Source organism: Aptenodytes forsteri, unplaced genomic scaffold (genome assembly GCF_000699145.1).
Source record: "Aptenodytes forsteri isolate BGI_AS27 unplaced genomic scaffold, ASM69914v1 Scaffold47, whole genome shotgun sequence".
NCBI lineage: Eukaryota > Metazoa > Chordata > Aves > Sphenisciformes > Spheniscidae > Aptenodytes > Aptenodytes forsteri.
In genome coordinates this window covers 676042-698166 of record NW_008794731.1, presented here as the reverse complement: position 1 = coordinate 698166, position 22125 = coordinate 676042, and the positions used below count along the sequence as shown (strand labels likewise).

General features: G+C 45.3%; 1 protein-coding gene across 1 annotated transcript in view; it reads right to left on the bottom strand.

Annotated features, from left to right (window-relative positions):
• The window catches only part of LOC103894490 (peroxidasin homolog), a 47701-nt gene that overhangs the window by 20556 nt on the left and 5020 nt on the right, over nucleotides 1–22125 (bottom strand). The window contains exons 2-7 of the mRNA XM_009273896.2: nucleotides 16521–16592; nucleotides 8659–8730; nucleotides 8335–8406; nucleotides 5394–5465; nucleotides 3739–3810; nucleotides 1973–2142 (exon numbers count right to left, since the gene is read on the bottom strand). Of these exons, the coding sequence (XP_009272171.2) occupies nucleotides 1973–2142; nucleotides 3739–3810; nucleotides 5394–5465; nucleotides 8335–8406; nucleotides 8659–8730; nucleotides 16521–16592 (530 nt within the window). The remainder of the gene's footprint in view (nucleotides 1–1972; nucleotides 2143–3738; nucleotides 3811–5393; nucleotides 5466–8334; nucleotides 8407–8658; nucleotides 8731–16520; nucleotides 16593–22125) is intronic.

The window sequence follows — 22125 nt, the reverse complement described above, 5'->3', positions numbered from 1 at the left end:
ATAAAAGCCCTGGAGAATTGAAGTGGCTCTTCCTATTGCCAGTATGTTGGGCAGTGGATCAGCTCCCCGCGCAGCCCCAGGCAGCACTGAGAAAAAACAGACCTGGCTGTACACTGGTTCACTATAGCTGTCCCAAGAGTTGGTCCCTGGCTCCCCCAAAACAAGCGAAGAAGTCAGTGGCGTCCTCACTTGAGTTGTTTTTCTGCCCCTGGCAGCCTGCTGCTCTCAGCAACTGCCTGCTCCATCTGAACATAGTGCCAGCTCCCTGCAGATCACACCACCTCCCTTTCGACAGGATTTCATTCATTATGTTCCTAATTCATCAGCCGACCCCTATTCAACCAAGCCTTTCACTATGTGCTTCACTTTAAGATGTACTCAAGCACTAAGCAAGTTAAACATTTAAAGGATGTGCTAAAATAGAAAGGAATTGATGTATGTGGTCTGGAGTGCTTGATCTTGATTCAGCAGACTACCTACCCATCTAACAATCTGTACGCTCACCAGTAATCCAGTAAAACCAGCTGGATTATTCGTAAGATTAAGTGAGAACCTGCCACCTTTTCCAGTGGAAGGTCTGTGCCCTTACTCCTTAGACTGCAAGCCAATGGCTTGGCAACCAGTCTCCACAATGCCAGCGCAGGACCAAACCCACCACAGCCCCATGGCACAAAATGCTGATCCAGTGCAGATTTGCTCCGCTGCTTCACGTCTGCTGAAAAGTGGTGGGTTAACTTGATGCCAGCAGGCTTCGTACTGACTCAGATATCAGCTGCCTGCATCATTAGCGCTTTACACTGAATTATGCATCATTTGTCTTCCCCAGCTGGCACACCACCAGTGTAAAAGCCTAATGCCAGCGAAATCTTCCCACCAGGTGCTCTGGCTAATTTGACAGACACCCCGCTGTGCGCCCATGCCTAAACCAGAACAAATTTACGTTAACGGCTGTACTGTGGCACTGGGTGTGTGTCGGGGACAGCTCGTTGTGCAGCACATCCACTTGCAGCGGGTCCCACTCCATGTGTCCCCAGCTGCTTTCTCTAGACCCTTCCTATTCCTCCCTGTCCCTTGAGGGACCCATTTGTGCCAATTCAACTCTTTGCATGGCTGTGCCCTAAATTAAGCTGTGAAATGGTCAAGAATTTTAAAAAAATAATAAAATCATAGGAGAAAAGCAGAATGCAAGGGAGAGTTCTTCAAAATCCAGCTGATCGCTCGCATCTGGCTCACAGCATGGCCACACACACGGCTGGACTGGCATATCCAGGAGGGATGCTAATAGCTGGCCTGGGCGAGTGGGAACATCCCAAACTGACCCTACCAGCAGTGAAGTATCAGGGAACCACAGCCGATGCTTGTGCCATCCTCTGCCGATGCCTGCACTTAAAAGTCAGAGTTTTGTCTTTTTCTATATGAAATATTTAACTTTGGAATTTTTCAGAACAAAACCTTTCATTTCAAAATGGCATTTTCCAGTGAGAAATTATCTAAATTTAAAGAATAACAGCTTAACAAACACAATACGTTGCCGCAGTCAAACAAAGCATTCAGCTATGTATCCACTAAGAGTTTGCTTAGGTTTTCAGTTGTGTTTCCAGCCATTGCAGCTCTCCCAGTGTTCCCCTTCTGTTCAGCCTAATACGGGACATTTCTTCTGGTTGCTGGTTTAGCCACCGACCGCAGCAGGTCCTTTACTGGCCCTACTCTATCTAAAAAACAAGACGACACCTGCCAGCCAAAACAGAGCTGCTTTCAACCCCCACACGACCGTCAGCTTTCTCTGCATTATCCTGATAACTTAACTTGTGTGACCCCACCGGGACTTTTCCATTTCAGCAGTAAAAGGAGGGGGAAAGCAGGATGCCAGGACAGGGAAGAGGGAGGAAAAGGTGTGGAGGAAGCAATTCCTAGACAAAAACCCAACTCCAAGGGCTGGGGGTGGCCGGTGGAAGGATTTGACCTCGCTCACCGCAGTTAAACTCCTGGGCGGTCAAGGTGACGATGGAGCGCCCGTGCAGCTCCCGAGGAGCCTCGCAGGTGGCGGCTGTCTGGATACTGCCCTGCTCAGCGTATTTCTTCAGCAGCTCAGCCAGCCACATCAAGTCGCAGTCGCAAAGCAAGGCGTTGGAGTCCAGCCGCCTGCAAGACCGAGGAAAAGACGGTTCATTTCCCAGCCTCTGACTGCTGCCTCCTTCTCCAGGACACAGGAGGGGAACAGTCCTCCGGAGTGAAGGATCACCTGGCTGTTCTTCCCTGCCTTTGATTATACCCAAATGAAAATTTGAGATATTTCATTCCCACAACGTTTAAATAGGACGCTTAACCAAGTCAGAAGGATTTTGCTGAAAAATTAACATTACCCATCAGCCATTCCGGTTTCAAATGAAAACTATTCTGTTAAACTGGATTATGCATTTTTGGCTTAATTTGAGGCAGAGACAGACACTGAAATATTGGTATTTCCCCCAGGATGGAGATTTCAACCTTTACTGAATTCTGTAAGAACAGCAGGTAACACTGCCTCTGTTAGAGCTTTTCATTCTCTTTCACTCTTAGCTCAAAAAACCTCCCCCTTGATTTTAGTGTGCATGGGATCAATCTCTTTCTGTGACCAGCTGCTAGAGGTTGTAGCATTTCTGCACAACTCTAAGAACTTTTATTACTGCAACGTACGCCTGAACCGTGCCGAATGGAGCACCGGTGACCTCCCAGCGCACCCATGCTTTTCCTTCCGCTGACCTCATTCCTATGTGCAGTGCTGCGCGTAAGGATAAATAAAGATTATAGGGGGATTAGTTGATGCCTCCTTCCCCACTGACGGTTTTACAGTAGATGGGTCAGGGCCATTGAAAAAAAAACATGGAAGAAAGGGCTAACGTTTCCAGAGACAAACATTTGAGAATGTGAGATTTCACACAAGGCCACGATACAGCATTTTATAGACACCCCACCTTTTTCTCTGACACGTACAGACAACATGTCACAGGTTATTCCCTGTTAGAGAAAAGCAAAGCATTTTACCTGCTTGCAGAAATCACACAGGGCTGCAGTGAGAAACACATTATTTTCTTCTAGTTTAAAATCGTGGCAGAACACCAAAATTCTTTAGTTTTTGCTTTTTTTTTCCCCAAAACACATAATTGAACTGATTTCCAGAGATCATAAAAAACAAACAAAGCAAAGCCCTGGGGGGTTTAAGCAAGCGAAAAGTAAGCTTAAGAGACAGCCAGGTTATGTGGGAATAACACACCAGGGGCATTCCCACATGGGATGAGAATCGTGCACCTTGGCACCCCTCTGAGTATTTTCAATCTCTAGAAAAAAAGCCTTTTCTTTTATGACTATGATTTTTCCTTCCATGTTAGATACTGATCTGAAGACGTGATTGAGGTCATATCAGTGACCTGGACTTCCTACATTTTTGAAGGATGTTTCATGGGTTCAAGCTGTGTAGGACAGCAGAGACTTGTGAGGACTTTCCAGGAATGTTCATTCCTGTGGCATTATTGAGCTGTAGGAAGACCATAGTTAGATTATAATTAGACACTAGCATGAAGAAACCACTAACTGGTTAAATCAGCTCTCACGTCCAATCAAAACTGCTTTATAAACTTAGCAGTGGCCTTAGAAGTGCAACAACTAAAAGCTTTGCCAACCAGGCACATTTTTCCTCAGGTCCTGGCCATCTGATCAAAGATAAACAATTGCTCTTTGCAGGCAATGTTTTTTACTTACAGTCGTTTGAGGGATTCCAGTTGAGAGAATGTCCCCGGATGAATCCTGGAAATCTTGTTGTTGTGCAAGAATCTGCGATGGGAGAACCCATGCCAAAATATTATTCAGTATTTGCACTACACGGATGATAACATCCCAGGTCAAAACTCAGTTTAAATACAAAGGCTGCTCATCAAAATGGAGCTTAGTTTTTAAATTTAGTGTGTTTGCTTCCATGAGCTATAGGGATTTCATTCATTTGCAAGTGCAATGCAATGCATCAAAGCGGAGAGCGGGCGTGGACTGGAAACGGTGACTCAAGATGTGATGTAACAGGTTTAAACTGGAACCTTAAAGTTAATCTGCTTCATGCTCTGCAAAGGGAGGAGAAAGGGCACGAAATCCCCACAGACTGGACCCACCCTATGTTTTCTGTGCCTTGGTCAGCTCCAGTTTAGAAGGGACCTTTTCTTTTCCCCCCTGCAGAAGATAGGGAAATTTTACAAGGGCAGCCATTGAAGTAAGGCTCCAGCAGAAGACGCTAGACAACTCATGCCCTAGACTCAATGTAGTTATTAACCCAAATCCACGAGTAAATCTAATTCAGACAACAACAGCCTAAGCTGGGCTTATCTCTGAACAAAACCGAGGCAAATTCTCACTTCCAGAGTCTTAGCACACAGATAAGACTCCCCAGTTCTTAGAAAAAAAACCCTGATTGCACAAAAATGCATCAGTGGGGACCAAGATGGGATAACTAACTCTCCGTTCCTATAATGGAGGGGGAAATTTAGTTATGTCTGTTACATCTAAAACTCATAAGAGACCATTGACAAAAGATAGGAAGCAATTTTAGTAGATGGAACAGGAAAGAAATACAAAAGCAGTACAGCTCATGTGCAAATGTCTGCATACACATGTGTACACGTGAGTTCAGCCTAGTTGGATGCTGACAAACCTTCCTCTAAAATTTAAATCCAGAATTTTTGTTGGCTCAAATACAGAGACTGAGATCAGCCATAGTGTACCGATCCAGGTCTGAATTTTCCTCAGGGTGTTTGGATCCCATGATTTTATTTTCCTAGCATGTATGGACATAAGGCACATTTCCACGCAGCTTAGAAGGGTCTGTTGGTTTCACCATGGAGTGGGAACCACCACGTGAACTTTTGTCCTAGTGGCTACATTACTACTGGAAGCAATCCTGGGGAGCAGGAGACACAGGACTTTTGGAAGCAATCCTGGGGAGCAGGAGACACACAGTTTCCTAACTGCTTTCAAGAAGGATGCGTGTTTTTCTTGTTAGATTTTCTTCTGACTTTATTCCTTTTCCACCCTCTTTTTTTTGTACGCACTGCCCAACAGTGACTAATGTTGACCTTATCGTCAGAGTAAAATTTCAGTTGGCTTGGCCAACTGTAGGGCTTTCTGCAGACTTACCCCTACTTAGGTGGAAACGTGAACATAACACAACACGGGAAATTCCCTTCATATTCTCAGTAACCCTTCTACTTGGCAAGTACATAAAATCTCCTTCTTCAAGGAAGTTTCTTTTTGCATTTCCCTCCATTTGGAAGATCACACTTCATGCTATCAAAACGGTTACACAAAATGAAGGGTTTTTTCCCCCTTCTCCTCACCCCCTTACTCACAAGAAAGGTCCCATCTTTACTTACAGCCTTTCAAGTTTAGGCAGGTCACTAAAAGTCTCTGGCTCCAGGCTTTCCAGGTTGTTGAAATGCAGATAGCTGTCACACAGAAAATCACAAAGGGCAGGGTTACGGATTGCAATTTAGAAGACAGAAGATCTTTCCCGATCAATCCACCAACGCCCACCAATCGGTCACTACACATCTCAGGGCAGATGCGGAGAAGCCAGCATTCTCTTCAGTGTCTCCACTTTCCACATGCAAAAATGTAGCCAACGCTCTTCCCTATTCTGTCAATTATTTACTCTCTCTCTTAATAGGAGGAGGATAGATTTGCTCTTCCTTGAAGCCTAAGACCACCACCATCACTGCAAATTGCCTGTGGCACTGTTAAGGGTCAGGATGAAACCACTGGCCATGGAGACCCAGCAGCAGCTGCTCCCATCTGACCACCGTACGGGAGTTTTCCCTGCCTTTCCCCTAGTGCCTCGGCATTCCCGAGCACATCCTTGGATTGTCAGGGAGGAAGAAATAGCCTTACTCTAAGGCACTCATTCCCAGCCTAGGAATTGCAACATTTCTGAATGGGATCATGAGTTTGCTGAGAATTAATTTGTAGAAAAAGGCCCTGAACAACCTGATAAAACTTTGAAATTGGTCCTGCTTGTTGCTGAAGGTGGGACTGGAGACATCCAAAGGTCTCTTCCAGCCTGCATTTGTCTCTGATTCTAACAGGGGCTCCCAGCACGTGCATCCACCCAGCGAGAGCAGAAACATCTGGAAACAGCTGCCACGGGGCCATTCTGTTTCTGCAGAGGGAAGGCACAGTCCCCAAAGACAGAGAGGGTGCATTCAGCTGGAACACTTGAATCTAAATGGCACATTAATGTGAACAGCCCAGTTCCTGCTAATACAGGTTAATGTTTTTAGGTCCACTAAAATCTCAAGTGTGACCTGCTGTTCCAGAGGCCTGGGATACCTTCTGCACTGCCCCAGGTCACCCCTTGCCATCAGCAAAGGAAACCTGGGGTCTGCAGAGCAACACCCCACAATACCTGAGTCTCGCTGTTCCCATTAGCTGTGACATTCACCAGCATAACTGACATGTTCCTGACCTTTAGATGCATTTCGGTATGGTTTCAAAGTTGCCTAAACTCTTCCCCCCTGTTTTACACAGGCATAAATTTCACAGCGGACACTGATTAATCACAGATCTACAAATACTCATTCTGCTATTGTAGCTGACTGCGTTGAGAAATAATTGCCTAAGCCGCCACATGGCTGTTTGATTTGTAATGGAAGGATTCATGATAAATGGTCCACTATCAGAGCACAAACCGAGAGACGGTGACTCAGATTCTGCAGTGGAGGGCAACAGTGGGGAGAGACGTACGTGTTTTAATAAGTCTCAGATGTCTGCTGTCATTGCTTTGGACCTTGAGGAAAGCATCTGATACTGTCCATCAATCGGGTTATACTTTTTCTTGAAAAGCTGGCTTGTGGGGTACAGGAAAACGGGGTAGGATTTGAGCAAAGCTAATTCTTTTGGAACCATGCCTGCCTGAGAGTGAAAACAGATGGGCCTTTCAGAGGGTTGTTTGTTGGTTTTGTGGTTTGTTCGTTTTTTTTTTCTTTTATTTGTGACATCAAGTCTGGAACGGTCATTGTTAAAATATCACTGCGGCCAGCATCATCTCCTCTCTAAACATAGCTGAGCCGGTATCTGCTTCCTATGTTTTCTCCCAGGCATTCTTGCTGAGCTGTCTGATGAAAAAACAACTTGTGCACAAGGTTGGTAGCACACCTATTGTTAAGTTTGCCTGAAACTTCCCATCGTATTCTGTCCACTTCTGCTGTCAGCCTGGAGAACAAGCTGGATCCTACTCCTTTTACAGCAAAGTCCTTAGTTACATTCCAGCCCTATAAACACTGTCATTTGGCACAATCCATGAATTAGAATGGTTTCACCTGTGGTCCCAGTTCTCCAACGATGCAAATAATTCCTATACTTCAAACATCCATGCTCACACTCTCTCCATATGTACACATGTATTTACACACATGCACATAATATATCACAACCCTGGCATGAAAAATCCAATCCCAGTTTAGCAAGACACTTTAGAAGAGTCAGACCTCAGTCTTCCCATCTTACCTTGAGCATGGAGCGCTAAGAGTCAAAAAACAAAACTTCTTTGACTGAATAAACAGCACAGATTTGCAATACACAGAAAGGGAGCAAATAAGGACTGCTAGAGCGCCACTGTGATGGGCTCCAGCTGCCAGGAAAACACGCGAGGCATCCCAGAGTGCCACGCAGCTTGGAGGGAAGGTCATTACTGTCTTTGTTTGGATCCATCATCTTCTCCCCCATTGCAATTTCCAGATGCTTTACAGCATGCGAGCACCACCATCCCAGTAGCTCCCATGAATACCCCGCTGCCCCAGCTCTCAGCTTGCGCTTCATCCATTCATTTTCAGCAAAGGGTTGGATAAGAGAGAAACTCAGCCAGCACCCTCAATTCAAGCAAAGGGCCAGATCCTACTCTCTGCTCCAGGAGTCCCAGCAGGCGTAACCACAGCAGGCCAGCTGCCTTCTGCTTCAAGCCATCCTACAGACCCCCATCTCCTCCCATCATGAGGTCCTTGGACGTAAAGGGAATCAGAGGCATGGCTGGGCTCTTCCTATGCTCCAGAGGTTTAGGGTCAGGAGAGAACATACGGGACGTCAGTAGGAAGAGACCTCAGCATTAACTAACCAAAATCAGTACTGGGACCAGCTGTTTTCAAATGAAGCCGGTGTAGTCTTGCAAAGCTGGATGATAAAACAGTAGAAGCCTCATCCTACTCCTTGCTAAGTGTCTGGTACTCTCCACTACTGGAAGCACAGCACTTGGGTTAGAGGAGCCAATAAATCAGCTCTTACGCACATCACATTCATCAACAGACAAGGCTCGTTTGTACTTACAGCTGTTCCAGAGAACGGAGCCCGTTGAAGGCGTGTTGCTGGATGCTCTGAATTTCATTTTTATAAAGGTAGCTTTCAAAAGGAGAGAAAGAAAAAAGCATTAGGATAACTGATCAGCAGTTGTGTTTTAAAAAGACACAGGAAACAGCTATCAACCTCGATCCAAAGCAGAGCTTTCTGATTGCATTCAAGGGCAATGTTTTATAGCTATGACATTAACATCCAGAAATTCTGACCACAGAAACTACGTCCTTGACTGGCAAACATTAGAAGTGGGCTGTTAAATTTCAAGGAGCTTAAGAAACTACTGAGCTACCAACTCACAGGTATTTCAGGTTCTCCAGATCTTCAAAGGATCTTCTCACAATTTGTTTTATCTGATTATTGTTCAGCAGCCTGTTCAAATCAAGAAAGAAAAACAGAACCGGTGAATTCAGCACGTGTGAGACTTGGGGCATTTATGTTCCTGGATGCCCACTGAAAAATCCCGAACCTATGTTTTCCAGAGTTTAAGATTTAAAGGGGTTAGAAGTTTGGATACTCACACCAGCAAGCCAATGAGAAGGTTTCTCGCCCAGAGATGCCAAGTGCTTCCAATATGTACAAAGTTCAAAGACTTTTCTTTACCTTTTGCCACAGTGGTTTTCATCCCAAAGTTACAATTTTGGCCAGGAAAGGGATGAGGGGAAGGGAGACAGGCAGAAGGAAGTAGAGCGGGGGACAAATTAAATCATTGCTGCCACTCTTGTACAACCGCAACGGTTTTTGAAGGTGCATGGTTGTGTTCAACAACGTGTGAGCAGGGGCGCGCAGAGCCAGTTTTTAAGAGTACAAACGCAGTTTAAAATGCCACTTCACAGTGAAGTTATAGGAGTTATAAAATGGTAATGCTTTGTTCTAATCACTTTGTATACAAATGTATGCAAATGAAAAATAAATAAATACAGATCTGACTCCTGAGGCTATCCAGAGGCAGCCTCCTTCGATCTAGAGAGCTTTGTGCCAGGTTTTAATGTAAAACCTATGGACAGGTTTGCCTTGGCAGGCAATCTCTGACTTGTATGTGCAGTTGCCATGACTGTGCCTGCAAATGCTGGCCGGTGCCAATGACCAGAAACACAGCTCATCCTTGTAATAACCATGCTGTGTGCAACAGCGGTAACCACGCAGCTGAACGCTACGAAAACCTCTTCTGCAACCACTGCCAAGCCCAACACCAAGAAAACGAAATAAATCACTTATAAATAGCTGTTTAATATACAACGTTTAACTATTCATTGTGGCTGCCTAACCGCACTCCTGTGGGTCTTTTGCCGAGGTATCCCACTGATGTTCATATCTGGCAAACCTCACTGCGGCCGCAGAGCTGGTGGAGCTTATAGCCCAATAGCTCAGAGCAAGGATTTCACCAGGTACGCTTATTTTTAAAATTCCTAAATGAAGATGTGGATGGAGAGGAGAGCTGCGACCGTGTACTGCAAAGATTTGTTTTTCCAGTGTTGTAGGAAAAACTGCTATTCGCTCTGCGAGCAGCCAGACCTTACAATGTTGGGTCAAATTCAACACGTGCATTGGATGTGCATTTTCTATTTTACAAGCTCCTTTTTGTGATAGCTATGCTCCTCAGAAACGGTCTGCCACCAGGCAGCAGGTGAGAAGACAGTTCAGCACTTTCCCAGCAGTAAAGCCCAATCTTCTGCTTCTCTTTGCTGGAGAAAATAGGGTAGACAGAGCATCAGCCAGCCTCTGGCACTACAAGCAAAGGTCCCTTCCTGGGAAGAACAGTTTGTGCAGGTAAAGGATGGAGAGAAAAGACAAGGAGGCAGGGAGAAATGAAAGAAAACGTGTGGGAAAAGAAGATGAAGATCAAATCAAACACCTCAGGGATGCAAAGATAAAAGATGCCAGAAACACACAGGTGTTATGGCAGCTTCACAGGTTGCCACCAGGCATCTGAGCCACACCAGCTTTCCACCACCTTGTTCTCAGGCAGAGTATTACACTAAGGGTCCAAAAAGCACGTAAGAAACTCGAGTGCAAAGAAACCTTCGGAAGTCAGAACAATAAGGGTTTGAGAAAAATCTCAGTATCCTTGATTTAACTGTCCTCTCTTGATTAGCTACCCTGCTACCATGGATGTGGGTGCCACTACCAAACTGCACATTGCCAGGGTTGTGGACGAGCAGCCCGAAGAGGTTAAGGCAGAAAGTTGCTGGAAAGTTTCTGCACAGCTGGAAGCAATGGCTCAATACAAACGGCTGAGGTTAAACAACCCGATTTCACTCATAAGGATGCAAAAATGATGTCAAGTCCTTGGAACACACTATTCTGCTTTGACAGCCAGATATGCTGAGTGGAAATACAGCCCCTGAACACCAACCCGAAGGTTTATTTGATGATTGAACACCCAAGGAATGGAAATAACTGCTTGAGAGCAGCGCAGGAGAGGGCTTTTTCTATTTACCCACAGGACAAAGACAACACAAGCACCAACCGTGCACGCTTCCTTCCCTGCCCTCTATCAGCGCGCTTTCATCTTCAGCCAGAGGAGAACGAAGGCAGCTTGTTCTCTGTTATCTGATCCTTGGCCCCACTTCTGAGGATGCTAGATGGGCTGATAGACGGGTGCCAGCTCCGACGTCATTCCCGTGGACGTGAGCACCTGTCCCCTGCCACGCACCTGGCATCGGCCGCTCCTTTCACAGGGGACACGAGATAATGACCAGGCGAGCAGGTCCTGCAGGCAGGGTCACACCAACAGCCCGAGCAGCCCCACGCACCACGACGGTCTGGACTCCTTCGCTGACCCTTTATCTTTAATGCAGCCAGTTCGGACCAGGACTGAAGTCCAGGGGGGATTTCAAATTGCAACATGTTGTCTGACTGCATTTTGGTGCTATTTAAAAGCATTCATCTAGTCCATTTTGTTGCCTTGGCTATTTAGGACAGTTCAGGGGAATGTAATCAGTGATCCAAGCCAAGTAAGACCAATTCTAGAAGTTCAGATGGCATGAAGTACACAGGCCTCTTATCGTCTGATACTTAAAAATTTGTTCATTACCCGATTAAAGGTTAAAAAGCGTATGGAAGAAGCCATCTCTGCTTCCTGTCTCAGGATTCCCCATTGTAATAGAAGGATATGTCCTGGAAAAAACTCAAAAGTGAGATAGTTTACGAAGTCCATCATAGCCCACATATTCCAAAATGCTGCTCTCAGAGAAATCCATAGACAAGACAGCACATCTGGCTCCTATAAAGACTTTAGATGGCTTGTGCACAGCTGTCTGCTCCTTGACTTCTGTGCAATTCACCCAGACAGAGAAGTGTGCAAAATCCTGGCATGACCTGGATATTGATCCTGGCTGCAATCAATAGCAAAACACTCAAATTCCTGTAAACGTTAAAGAGGATTGAATGCTAAGATCTACTGCTAACCGGATCTGCTGGGAATAAATGCTCTGGCAGACAGAAGCTGGAAAGATCATTATCGATGCATGTCTTAAGTACACCCTGTAGCAAAACAAGCTAAATTAAAAGTATCAGAAGTATGTTTCCTGGAGCTTATCAAAAGATAGCAAAATGATGTGGCATTCCCTTTCGTGCCAGCTGGTGAACTGGGCTCCAAATGAGTAGGTAGACTCAATCATACAGGTTTTATTCCTGAAAAATTCTTCTGGGAGGTTTGAGATGTACAAGCACCAAGAGATCCGGCCCAGATTCCCTAAGAGAAGATTTCACATCCAGTTTCCTTTAGGTTTTATGTCCTGAGTGCTCCTCCCTTCTCCTTCCCCGCCCTCTCTCTGGGTTGCCAAGCACAGGCTTAAGTTGCATTAAATGAGTCGTTTTCTGTTTTGAAGAATGTATTAAATGATGTGACAGTACAGAATTCTGACTCAAAATGTGTACTCTTTCCTCTTTTCATTTGACAAACCGCATGCTACAGTCTTTGTGACATAACAGCTATTTTTTTCCTCCCACCATTAATAGAAATCATCACATAGTGTATTTAAAGGGGGAGAAAAAGTGAGTTTCATGTTCAGCCATGCATTCTCCCTTGTTGACAGAATGATCTGGAATAGCCATTTCCTATATTTGAGGGAGAAACTTCTATTCTGAGATCCAAGCAGGCTCCGACATCCCCTCCTTGCTTGCAGGAACACGTTCTCTCAAGAGCTACTAGAGGGTTCAAGACAGAGCCTCCATGTTACTCCTGTCATTCACCCTGAAACCCTTTACAAGCAACATCTAAAGGAGAGCTGCAGAGCTCACCAGAAGTGCCTTTTGCTCTCACCTAAGCAGAAAGAGAAACATGATGTGAGCAAGGATGACATTGGCAGGGCAAAGGCACAGGCAGAAGCACATACCACGATGTGGTCTCCACGGAGTCCCTATTCTCTAGGGTGCCCATCCCACAGGCAGAACAAAATACCTACTGGGGAAGTTAAGAAATACTGCTTTGGTCCCAGGGTTGGACATTTCTATAGACGATACTGGAAAGACCCAAGTAGCAGCGACCATTTGGCTGTGATGGTCTTGGTTTGAAAATACAGCAATCCACCAGTTGGGTCAACGTGGCAGGGTGTTGACCTCCTGTGGGAACACGTAAGGGGACAGTCATGCATGGGTGTCATCATCCATCCCCACCCAAAGATGACCTAAAGGAGCAAAGACTGGAAAGCAATGAGACGCTATGCCTCACCGTGGGCTCGCAATGTGTTTGCTGTCTTCCACAGTCCACCACCTGCTGTGAGCTAATGTTGGGTTAAACGATGCAGCTGGTGTTGGCAAACTCAAGCAAAACATCTGTTGAGGAGCTGTGGGTATTTTGTGGATGGCATACAAGAGGTTTTTCCCCTCCCTCTCCCTGCTACCCTATTTTTTTTTACCGAGGGGACACATTAATGGTTTAAGAATACACAAAGGAGATCCTGACGCCAACATCTGCACGGGAACTGAGAAGAGGCAATAGGAAGGGATGAGGAAACCTTACAACTCTAAGACCTTTGGCCCAGGAGGACTTCTCCAGAGCACTGTATGTTGCTGACAGCCAACGAGCGAGCTCCCAGTGGTGCAGGATTTAGGATAATTGCTTATTACCTGTGGTGCTGTAGCAGGAGTCCCCAGCCAGAAGCATGTCATGACTATATCTCTTCCCGAGACAAACAGGGCTCCTGTTTTTAATTTCAAAGTAGTGCTCTGTAATTTATCAAATCTCCATGCCAAGGAGAGAAAAGAAGAGAGCAGAGCCAGGGGAAGGTTTGAACTGTTGAAAAGCCCCACTGGACGTTCATGGCAGCCTCCTCTTCTGTCAGTCTCACAGCCCACCTCCCCGCATCCAACGCAGGCTACAAAGGTTTCCTTATCAGGGTGATTTATAAACTGTCAAACTCGGATATAGTACAGCCATCCAGCCCAAAGGGAGATGCAGAACGGAAGCTTCACCAGAATCTGCTGCCCTTCCTCTGCCAGGCCAAAGCACTGTAGGGAAAGGGTCTTTTAAAAGCATTTATTTGCTTAAGGAACATTTATTTAAGTCTCATGGCAGAAAGCTGCAAGCTCAGAGCTCTGCATATGGAACCTGAGCTACTCTGTCCTCCAAACCTCTTGCTTCAAATATTCTGGCCAAACTTTCCCAGCAAGTCTCTCAGGGATTTTGAAGGATTTATTCTCCTTATCACTTGAAGGCCTATGAGAGTCCTCAGGCAAAAGTTTACCATCTAAGAAACATCAGCAAATTCTTCAGCTCTTCTCGGTTTTGATGTGGGAATTGGACAAATCAAAGTTCCTGGAGAGAAATTTGCTTTAGGAGTATGAGGTCTGACATTCTCTCATTCAGTTACCAAGCTCCTCATCCGTGGGAGTTAACTACTGCGAGTGTGAGAATAACTGATTTTTCCAGTTTGCTGGCCAAACCAAGAAATACAACCAAGCATACGAAGTACTACCTAAATGGAAAGGTTTCATTTGCAAAAGCAGTTGATCCTCAGAATTCAAATATAAAAATGCCGTATTTCGTTAGAGCAGTGTTTCACCTAGTCTAGTATTCCAGCTCTGACGATGGTCATAGGACACTATTTAGGGAGAGCCTGCCCACTGTCTGTGCCAAACATGTTCCTCTTACTGTCCCGGCATCCGTAATCATGAGATTAGGGATGTTAGGGGGTACCTTCATGCCTATTCCCTTTAGTATCTGTTCATGGACTTACCGTCCTTGATTTCCTTGTCCAGGAGGGTGTGGAGACAGAAAGCAAAAAGAATTGGACAAATTCACGGAGCATAAACAGGTATTACAGAGAGACAGGTCTTTCCATCTCAGCCAGGCTGCGTATCTATATCTAGCTTTAAGCAGAGTGGCAGGAGTCAGAAAGAAAGAAGCAGAAGTCTTGCAGATGTCGGGGACCTGCCTAGACCGAGGCACTGGCAGGGCAGAATCTGGGATCTCTTACAAAGCTCCGCAGGTTGGGTGGAGCATCTCTCCAAGTGAAGGCCTGCCAGCATCCTTAGTTTCCCCAGGGTTCGGCTGAAACTAGCCTGGCGGTCCTGCCGTGCTGCCTGCCAAACATCTGTCTGCATCACACAGAGATGACATAATTTGGAACGGTTTGTTTTCTCGACTCAGGAGAGCTTCAGGGGTGGAAGAGCAGGTCCAGAGATCAAGATGCTTCAGCAGAGCTTTGTGATAAGGTAAAACGCTACGGAATTGGACTCTATTTTCTCTCTAGATATTTTAGTCACTTTTCTCACCCTACCTCGAATGACAGAAATCCACCAGTATTAATCTTCAGGATCTTTTCTCTCTATTATTTTTTGGTAATTAAGTACCACGTGGTGCTGTTTGAGAGACTAACATGAGCTGTTCTTGTGCTCTGGAGGAGCAGCATCGTTGGCAATAAAGTTTTCTACCAGTCTACTAGTTGACCACCTGTCCTATGAGCAGGGGCCTATGAGCATGGCCGGGGTAATTTGAAGCATCCTGCAGCCGTGGTTTGGCCAATCAGTCCCACACATACAGTGACACAATATTTAGCGAATTTTGATTTTTAAAAGCTAGCTGTTGAACAGGTCTCTCTGATAAAGTCCTGCTGTATTCCCACTCTTCCTAAAACTTCTTACAATTGACTGAAGTCCTTATTGCCCAGGTCTTCCTTCTTTCAGCACTGCCATCTTTAAAGGATCAGGGACTTCAGATCTCTCAAGGTCAGACAGAACAAAACAACCTGGAGTCTCTCTTGCCATTTGGGACCATGAATCTACGAACCCAGGAAATCTGAGCATGCCTGTCGTGCAGCGCAGGTTCCCAAGCTAGCTGGTTTGCTTCGCAGAGAGATTCGAGCTTGGACCTGGATATCGTATAGCTGTTAGCGCCATGTTACAGCTCAAATAATCAGATCTGAGTCTCAACGGGCCAATTACATCCAGCACAGTGCTGTGCTGACACAGCTTCTGCTTCTGATTTGGGAGCTGGTTTGTTTTCAACTGCTTGGCTATACGGTGCAGATGTACTCATATCTATCTTCAAACCCTCAGCCTTACAGTGGCAAGAAGCAGCAAAGGTTCCCACTATTTCCTTTGAGCAGAGCGAGAAACTTGTTAGTAAGAGTAGTATATCACACCGACGTGAGCATACCTGCTCTGGCTGGGATGCAAGACTAAAGGAACCACCTTCTACTCCCATTCCTATCTGCAGTAGGGTAGGTGTAGATGGTTATTCTAGGGCAAGGCATAGGGACAAGACGGCATTTGGAAGGATGCACTCTCACTTCAGTCAAAATCATGTAGAGCAACTAATGTGGTTCATGCATTTGAGGAGGCCACGGAAAGGAAGAAGCTCTTAATGCATCCCTCTGCTACCTTGATAACAGGCCAGAACTGTTTTTACGGTCTACTCTAAAGCCATACGTGCTGAAACATCCTCAGGCAGTGACAGTATGCATCAGGATTTTTCATTTTTTTTAAAAAGACAGGTTAATTGCCAAAAAGAAAGTTATTAAATTGCACATTTAATTAAAAAGGGTAAGAAACATGATCCAGGGTAGAACAGAGAAAATTTTAAGGCTCTAGGCAGATATGCACAACTTGGCTGAAATAACTAAAAGACCAAGGCCATCTTTAAGCCATATGGGGGACAGTACGAACGTAAGTAATAAATGGATATCCTCACCGCAGGATCACTGGGTGGAACTTACAGCGTGTTGAGGTTCTTCAGTCTCCTGAAGTCTCCAGGTTGTATCTCCTTGATGTGGTTGAAACGTAAATCTCTGAAAGCAGAAAATACAATCAGCGCACTCATGATATAAACAAGCCACTAGCAGTCAGCATCATCCACGGGAGGGAGGGAGGAGAGCCGCTGGGAGAGTCTATTGTACCAGCCCTACACAAAGGGGAGAAATGGAGACAAAGATCAGGGAAGGGAGCGGAGAAGGAGCGGGGACGATGGCTGGGGTCTACTGTGGTCTGCAAAGTCAGCCAACAGCCAGGACAAGTCTACATTTACAAAATTCACTTTAATTTCATAGAAAAAGTAAAGACTGAAAGGACTCAAGTGATCATTTCCATGAACACCAGACAAGGTCTGCTGCTCAACACCCCGACTTCATGTGCAATTACATTTGCATCTCACACTGATTTGTAGAGGAATGCACATCATCACATGGACCCATTTTTTAGCTCCCTAGCAAAGTTATCTTTACCTTAAAATGGTTAAATCTGATCAAATAACCTCATATAATAAGCATTTCACATTCTGCTCTGCAATGCTCCAAGACTCAGAACAGCTTATCGCTGCCTGCATTTCAAATTTGTGCCAACTTCAATTAGAATTAGTGGAGTCCAGGGGATTCTGGCAAATTTCAAGGGCTGTCCATGTAACTACATCGACTTGGAGCCCTAAAACATGGGTTTTTGATTGCTAATGAGATAATAAAATAAGAGCTAAGTGGTTTAACCTGGTTAACCAAGCAGAAACACTTCTATAGGGAATGTGCATTGATTTGGCACCTGCCATGGCCCAGTGTATTATAACAAATTGCAAAAGACTGACAAATGTTTTTTGCTGCTAGTTTCTATCCAAAGCACAACAATGAAGTTGCTTCTTTTTCTCCTACGCTGCCTGGTCTACCACATTTAGAGAATATGCAGCTATTTCTCAGTTTAAGGCAGCCTTTTAAGGGCATTTACTTTAAGAGGAAAAAACACACAAATATGCTGAATTGCCCGTCATTCTGGGGGTAAGTTACAGAGCATTTGGAGGCAGAGTTTAAAACAAGAATTATACAAATAGCTACAAGTTCAACACATTTTTAGAACAGGCATCAACAAGATTCGTGTTCATATAAAATTAAGATTAGAAAGAGGTGCATTCATCGCAGGTAGCTGTAAACTCAAACAGACAGTGAGCATCCAAGGGGGCTGAAACATCTTTGAGCAAGTGCTCGAGAAGAGGATACACAGTAAGTAAAGCTGATCTTATTTTTTAAGATGTAATGTTTCTTTAGCTTAACAGTTTGCAAAACTAGCTATTTTATGTTAAAAAATTCCCACTAAATTTTCTTACTTTTTAGACAGAAAATGCACAGCATTCTTACTTGAGTCCAGTTACACTGAACTATTAAATCTCTGCCTTGTTACCCCTCTGTTATCACTGAATGCCATAGAACACATGCCAGTGGAAGTTGTCTTTTCTGTTGTGTTTTTTGCTTTCTGTAACTTTTCAACTCTGAACAAAGGGAAGAGAAGACTAATGTAGGGAGAAGTCTCTCCCCTTTCCTAGTGGTAAGTACTGCACACAGAAGAGTTAGAGGGCAGGAAGGAACACAGCTTCAGTATTTCAAAAAAAGTGTTGGAATTGTAATTTACAAGCACCGTTTGTCCACTGCCAACTGCGGTCCCGGAGGATCACCCTTTGGAATTGCAGTTTTTAACAGTAACTTTACCTTTGACATTTTCTGGTGTGTTTGGCTTTACTTGCATTGCTTCAAATGGGCGTTTCTTGCTTTTCTTGTTGGAAGGCGTTACGTACCCCTCTTCCCTGATGATGTGAATTTGAGGATATCTGTACGGATTTTTCAAGGCAATGGTTGACACCACAAAGCCCAATACAATTAAAGATTGGCGGAGGTGATAGCACAAGGTGCTGACTATTCTCCACGGCCTCATTAAAAGGAAATGAGGAAAGCCTAGACCATGAATAAAGGTGAAGAAATGCAAACTTGATTTATACACTGTAACGCACAGACACCAACTCTGCCTGCCCCGGGGGGCTGTAAAGAGCTGTGTAATTAGTCCAGGCAGCTGGCTACAGGTAATAGGGAACATAACAAATAAACGGAAGAAATACACAGGGGTCAAGGCTGAAGCTGTTGATGCTCACGGAAGGCAGTGGGAAGCAGGCAGTGAAGTGTAAAATACCACTTTGGGTCACAGGCTGCAGGTGGGGGGGGAAAAAAAAAATCAGACTATTTTAATGAACAAAGACAACTGCAATCCTTCACATCCCAGCATTCACATAAAAGCGCACAGCTTCCACAGCTGAAACAAAAAGCAAAAGCCAGAACCACAGGTGACTGAAAACATCTCTGAAAACCCAGAAAAAAAACCCCACAAGCTCCTCCACTCCCAGGGTTGTTTTCGCTATCGGTTGCTTGCCGAAAATGACTCCTTGGAAATGGTGCTGTGGAAGTTTGCACCTGGTCTCCAGCTCCCTAAGCAAGTCTGACCTCCCAGGAGGTGGGTTTCTTCACCTGCGAGAGCGATAAAGCAAACCTGGGCTGCAGAGCCTGGCAGGAGTGACCCCGTGCCACTAACAGAGGTGTCACGGCTGTCGCTTGGCTGGACCATCTCTCAGTAGTGCTCCTGCTGCTGAGAAGCACATGGATGGAGAGATGCCTCCTGATAGTTCCCACTGCTCAGCGAGCAATGGGGGTCTGGTTTCATGAGGGAACTTTTCCCCTACACCATCCCCAAGGAGCATATAATAAAACTTAGCTTATTTTAATGAAATATCTTGATTTTTCTTCTTTTTCTGTTCCAGGTAAGACCTTCAAGTGAGTCCCTGGACCCCAGCTGTCTTGCACTCCTTTGGAAAGCTCACTCTCCGGTTTTCTCTCCATCACACAAAGGCAACAGCTTTCCCCACAGACAAAAAGTGGAACTGAAACAGTGCATGTCTACTGTGAGCACTTCATTTCAAGAAATGGTGTGAATTAACTGGCGAGAATCCAGAGGAAAGCAATGGGAGCGATCTGAATTCTAGAAAACATGACAATGAAAAGAACTGAAATGGCTTATTTAGCCATAGATACAATAACTACGTCAGAACTTTGCTACAAATAGAAAAGGGCAAATAGTCACTGACTAAAACTGCAGATTCTGTTTTAAAAAAAAAAAAAAAATCTTAAACAGTAATGCTAATAAAACGCTCAGGTGGACTGCAGGTGAGACAGACATTAGCCACAATACGGTTTAGGTAGCGTGGATCCTGCCCTGGAGGCAGAAGGATGGACTAGACTATTTTGCTCCCTGTATCCAAGAAAGCAGTAAGAAGACACAAGTGTGGATGTCCCTACACAGCAAAGAAAGCCCCCGGAGACACAGAGGAACCCAAATCTTCCTCCTTACCAATGCATTAAAAAAACCCCAATACTTTGGCTCATCCATAGCATTTTTTTCTCCAGACCTTGCCTTAGCCTGAAGCTTAGCTGATAATGAATGCCATGTAGGGCTGCACTGGGAAAGTCCTGGCTTGTATGTATTTGATTGAGAACGTTCCCTGCAGAGTCCGTCCCCTCGTATACAGAAATGCTTGTTTCTCTCTATTCCCAGGGCACTCACTCTCGAAACTTTACGTTTCTTTTCACGAACAAGTGTGCTTTTTACGGGGACCCACCACGCAGCTTCTCCCGTGCCAGCCCGGTCCAGCTGCTGTGTGCACCGGCAGCTGGGCTCCCTCACTCCCGCCTGCCGCTTTCCACCTTGGAATTTGCAAAATGGGTACGGGGGGGGGGGGGGAGGAAATCCCTTGTGATTTAACTCTCCCCCATGTTTTCAAGGCCAACGGTCCGGGATTACAAGATACCTTTCCGCAAGGAACAAAGGGGATAACTGCTGCTAAAGGATCCTAGATCCTTTTCTACCTTCACATACACAGTGCCTGGAGGCCTCGGACAGCAGCTGTCCTGCATCACGCAATACTGATCCCTCCGGACAATACCAGTTTGACTGGCTCAGCAGAAAATCTCACCAAACCCTCATGCCAAAGCACCATAGCTTTGACAGGAAACTGAGCTGGAATACGTGGATAATCTAGGATCTGCTACTGAAATAACTCACCTTTTCTGACTCTGGGAACTCTTAACCCCATTGCAGAGGCTTACCGAGAATGCCAGAATTTGCAAATGGATGGGGAAACGGGTATTTACAGAGTGATACTGGAGTCTTTCTGATCCTCCCAGAACAATCATTCCTGAAAGCACTGTGTTAAATAACTGACAGCAATTAGCATATAAAACAATCAATGGTTTTTACAGGAAACTTCCACTTCTCTTTAATCTATTTAGGCTTTTACAGAATCATGTATTACTATGTTAACTAAGCAGTTAATTAGCCACAAGAGGTATTTTACTGCAGTTCCATGGAAATTACTGGGTTTGTTTCACTGAAGCATCTTTTGTGTTCTAAACTTGTGCACAGCAATGATGCTGGCAGTTCTGGACCACTTCACCCAGAACTGGTTGAGTAAGTGGCAGCCACCCAATCATTATCAACAAAGACACAGAGTAAAGGTGGTTTTACAAACAGAGATAAGACACTGAGGTTCCTTCCAGTGTTTCCTGGGGAAGGGAGGGTGTGAAAGACATCCTAAACACAATTCTTAAGTCAAGTTTCCCACATATAAGAAGGGCCAGAACATTTATCAGAAAGATGCTCATTTCTCTTACTGATCCGCAGAACATCGGAGTCGGCTCTGCAGGTTCCCCATCCTGCCAAACAGCTCCAGTCCTGGCAGGAAGGGAAAACAGCCTTGCTGAGATGGAAGTGAAGTCTTCCAGATTCACTGTCATCGGCTCCTCAACTCAGGAATGTCCCTCTCACACACGAGTCCCCAAATGGCTTTAATAAATGACAGCCTTCATCTCCGAATCCCTACATGGACAGCTGAGCATTGCCATCTCTGCTAGACAGATGAGGAGACCGCAGAGAGGCTCAGGGCTGGGGTTTTTTCCAAGTCCTGGCTATTTTGGGGTGTACCAGCTTAAGACATCAAGATTTGACTGTTCAAGGGGTGAAAAGGGAGGAAAATATGTTCAGCATGGAAATACCAGTAAACCAGATTATAAGATCATGGATGAAACACAGAAGAGCGAGCAGATGCAGAGCCTCGTGTTGCAGAACAGGCAGCTGTTCTCTGTTTGCACTGCCGCACTGCTTACATTTTGAAGTTTTAGGGATGGGCACACTAGATTTTAATGAAGAAATTACCACAGGCATTCCTGAAACCAGCTTTTTAAGATTTCAGCTCCCACCAACAGGGGTCAGATTTTCAAAAGGGCTCCCTCTGCATCAGCTGGGGCAAGATAGTAATTCAGCAGTCAACGTACCAAGCTGTTTTGATCCCACCTTTTCTGTGCACATAAGCTGGCGTCAATGTTGCACTTCAGAGCCTGGCCCTGAAGGCAGTGCCAGGGCAGGAGGGGTCTGCTGGTGCTTCATCCCTGGTGGAATCGTTTCATCAACTGCCACAGAGCATCCCTTTAGCTCTTGCCCGTAAAGGCAGGAGCAAGGAATATCTCCAAA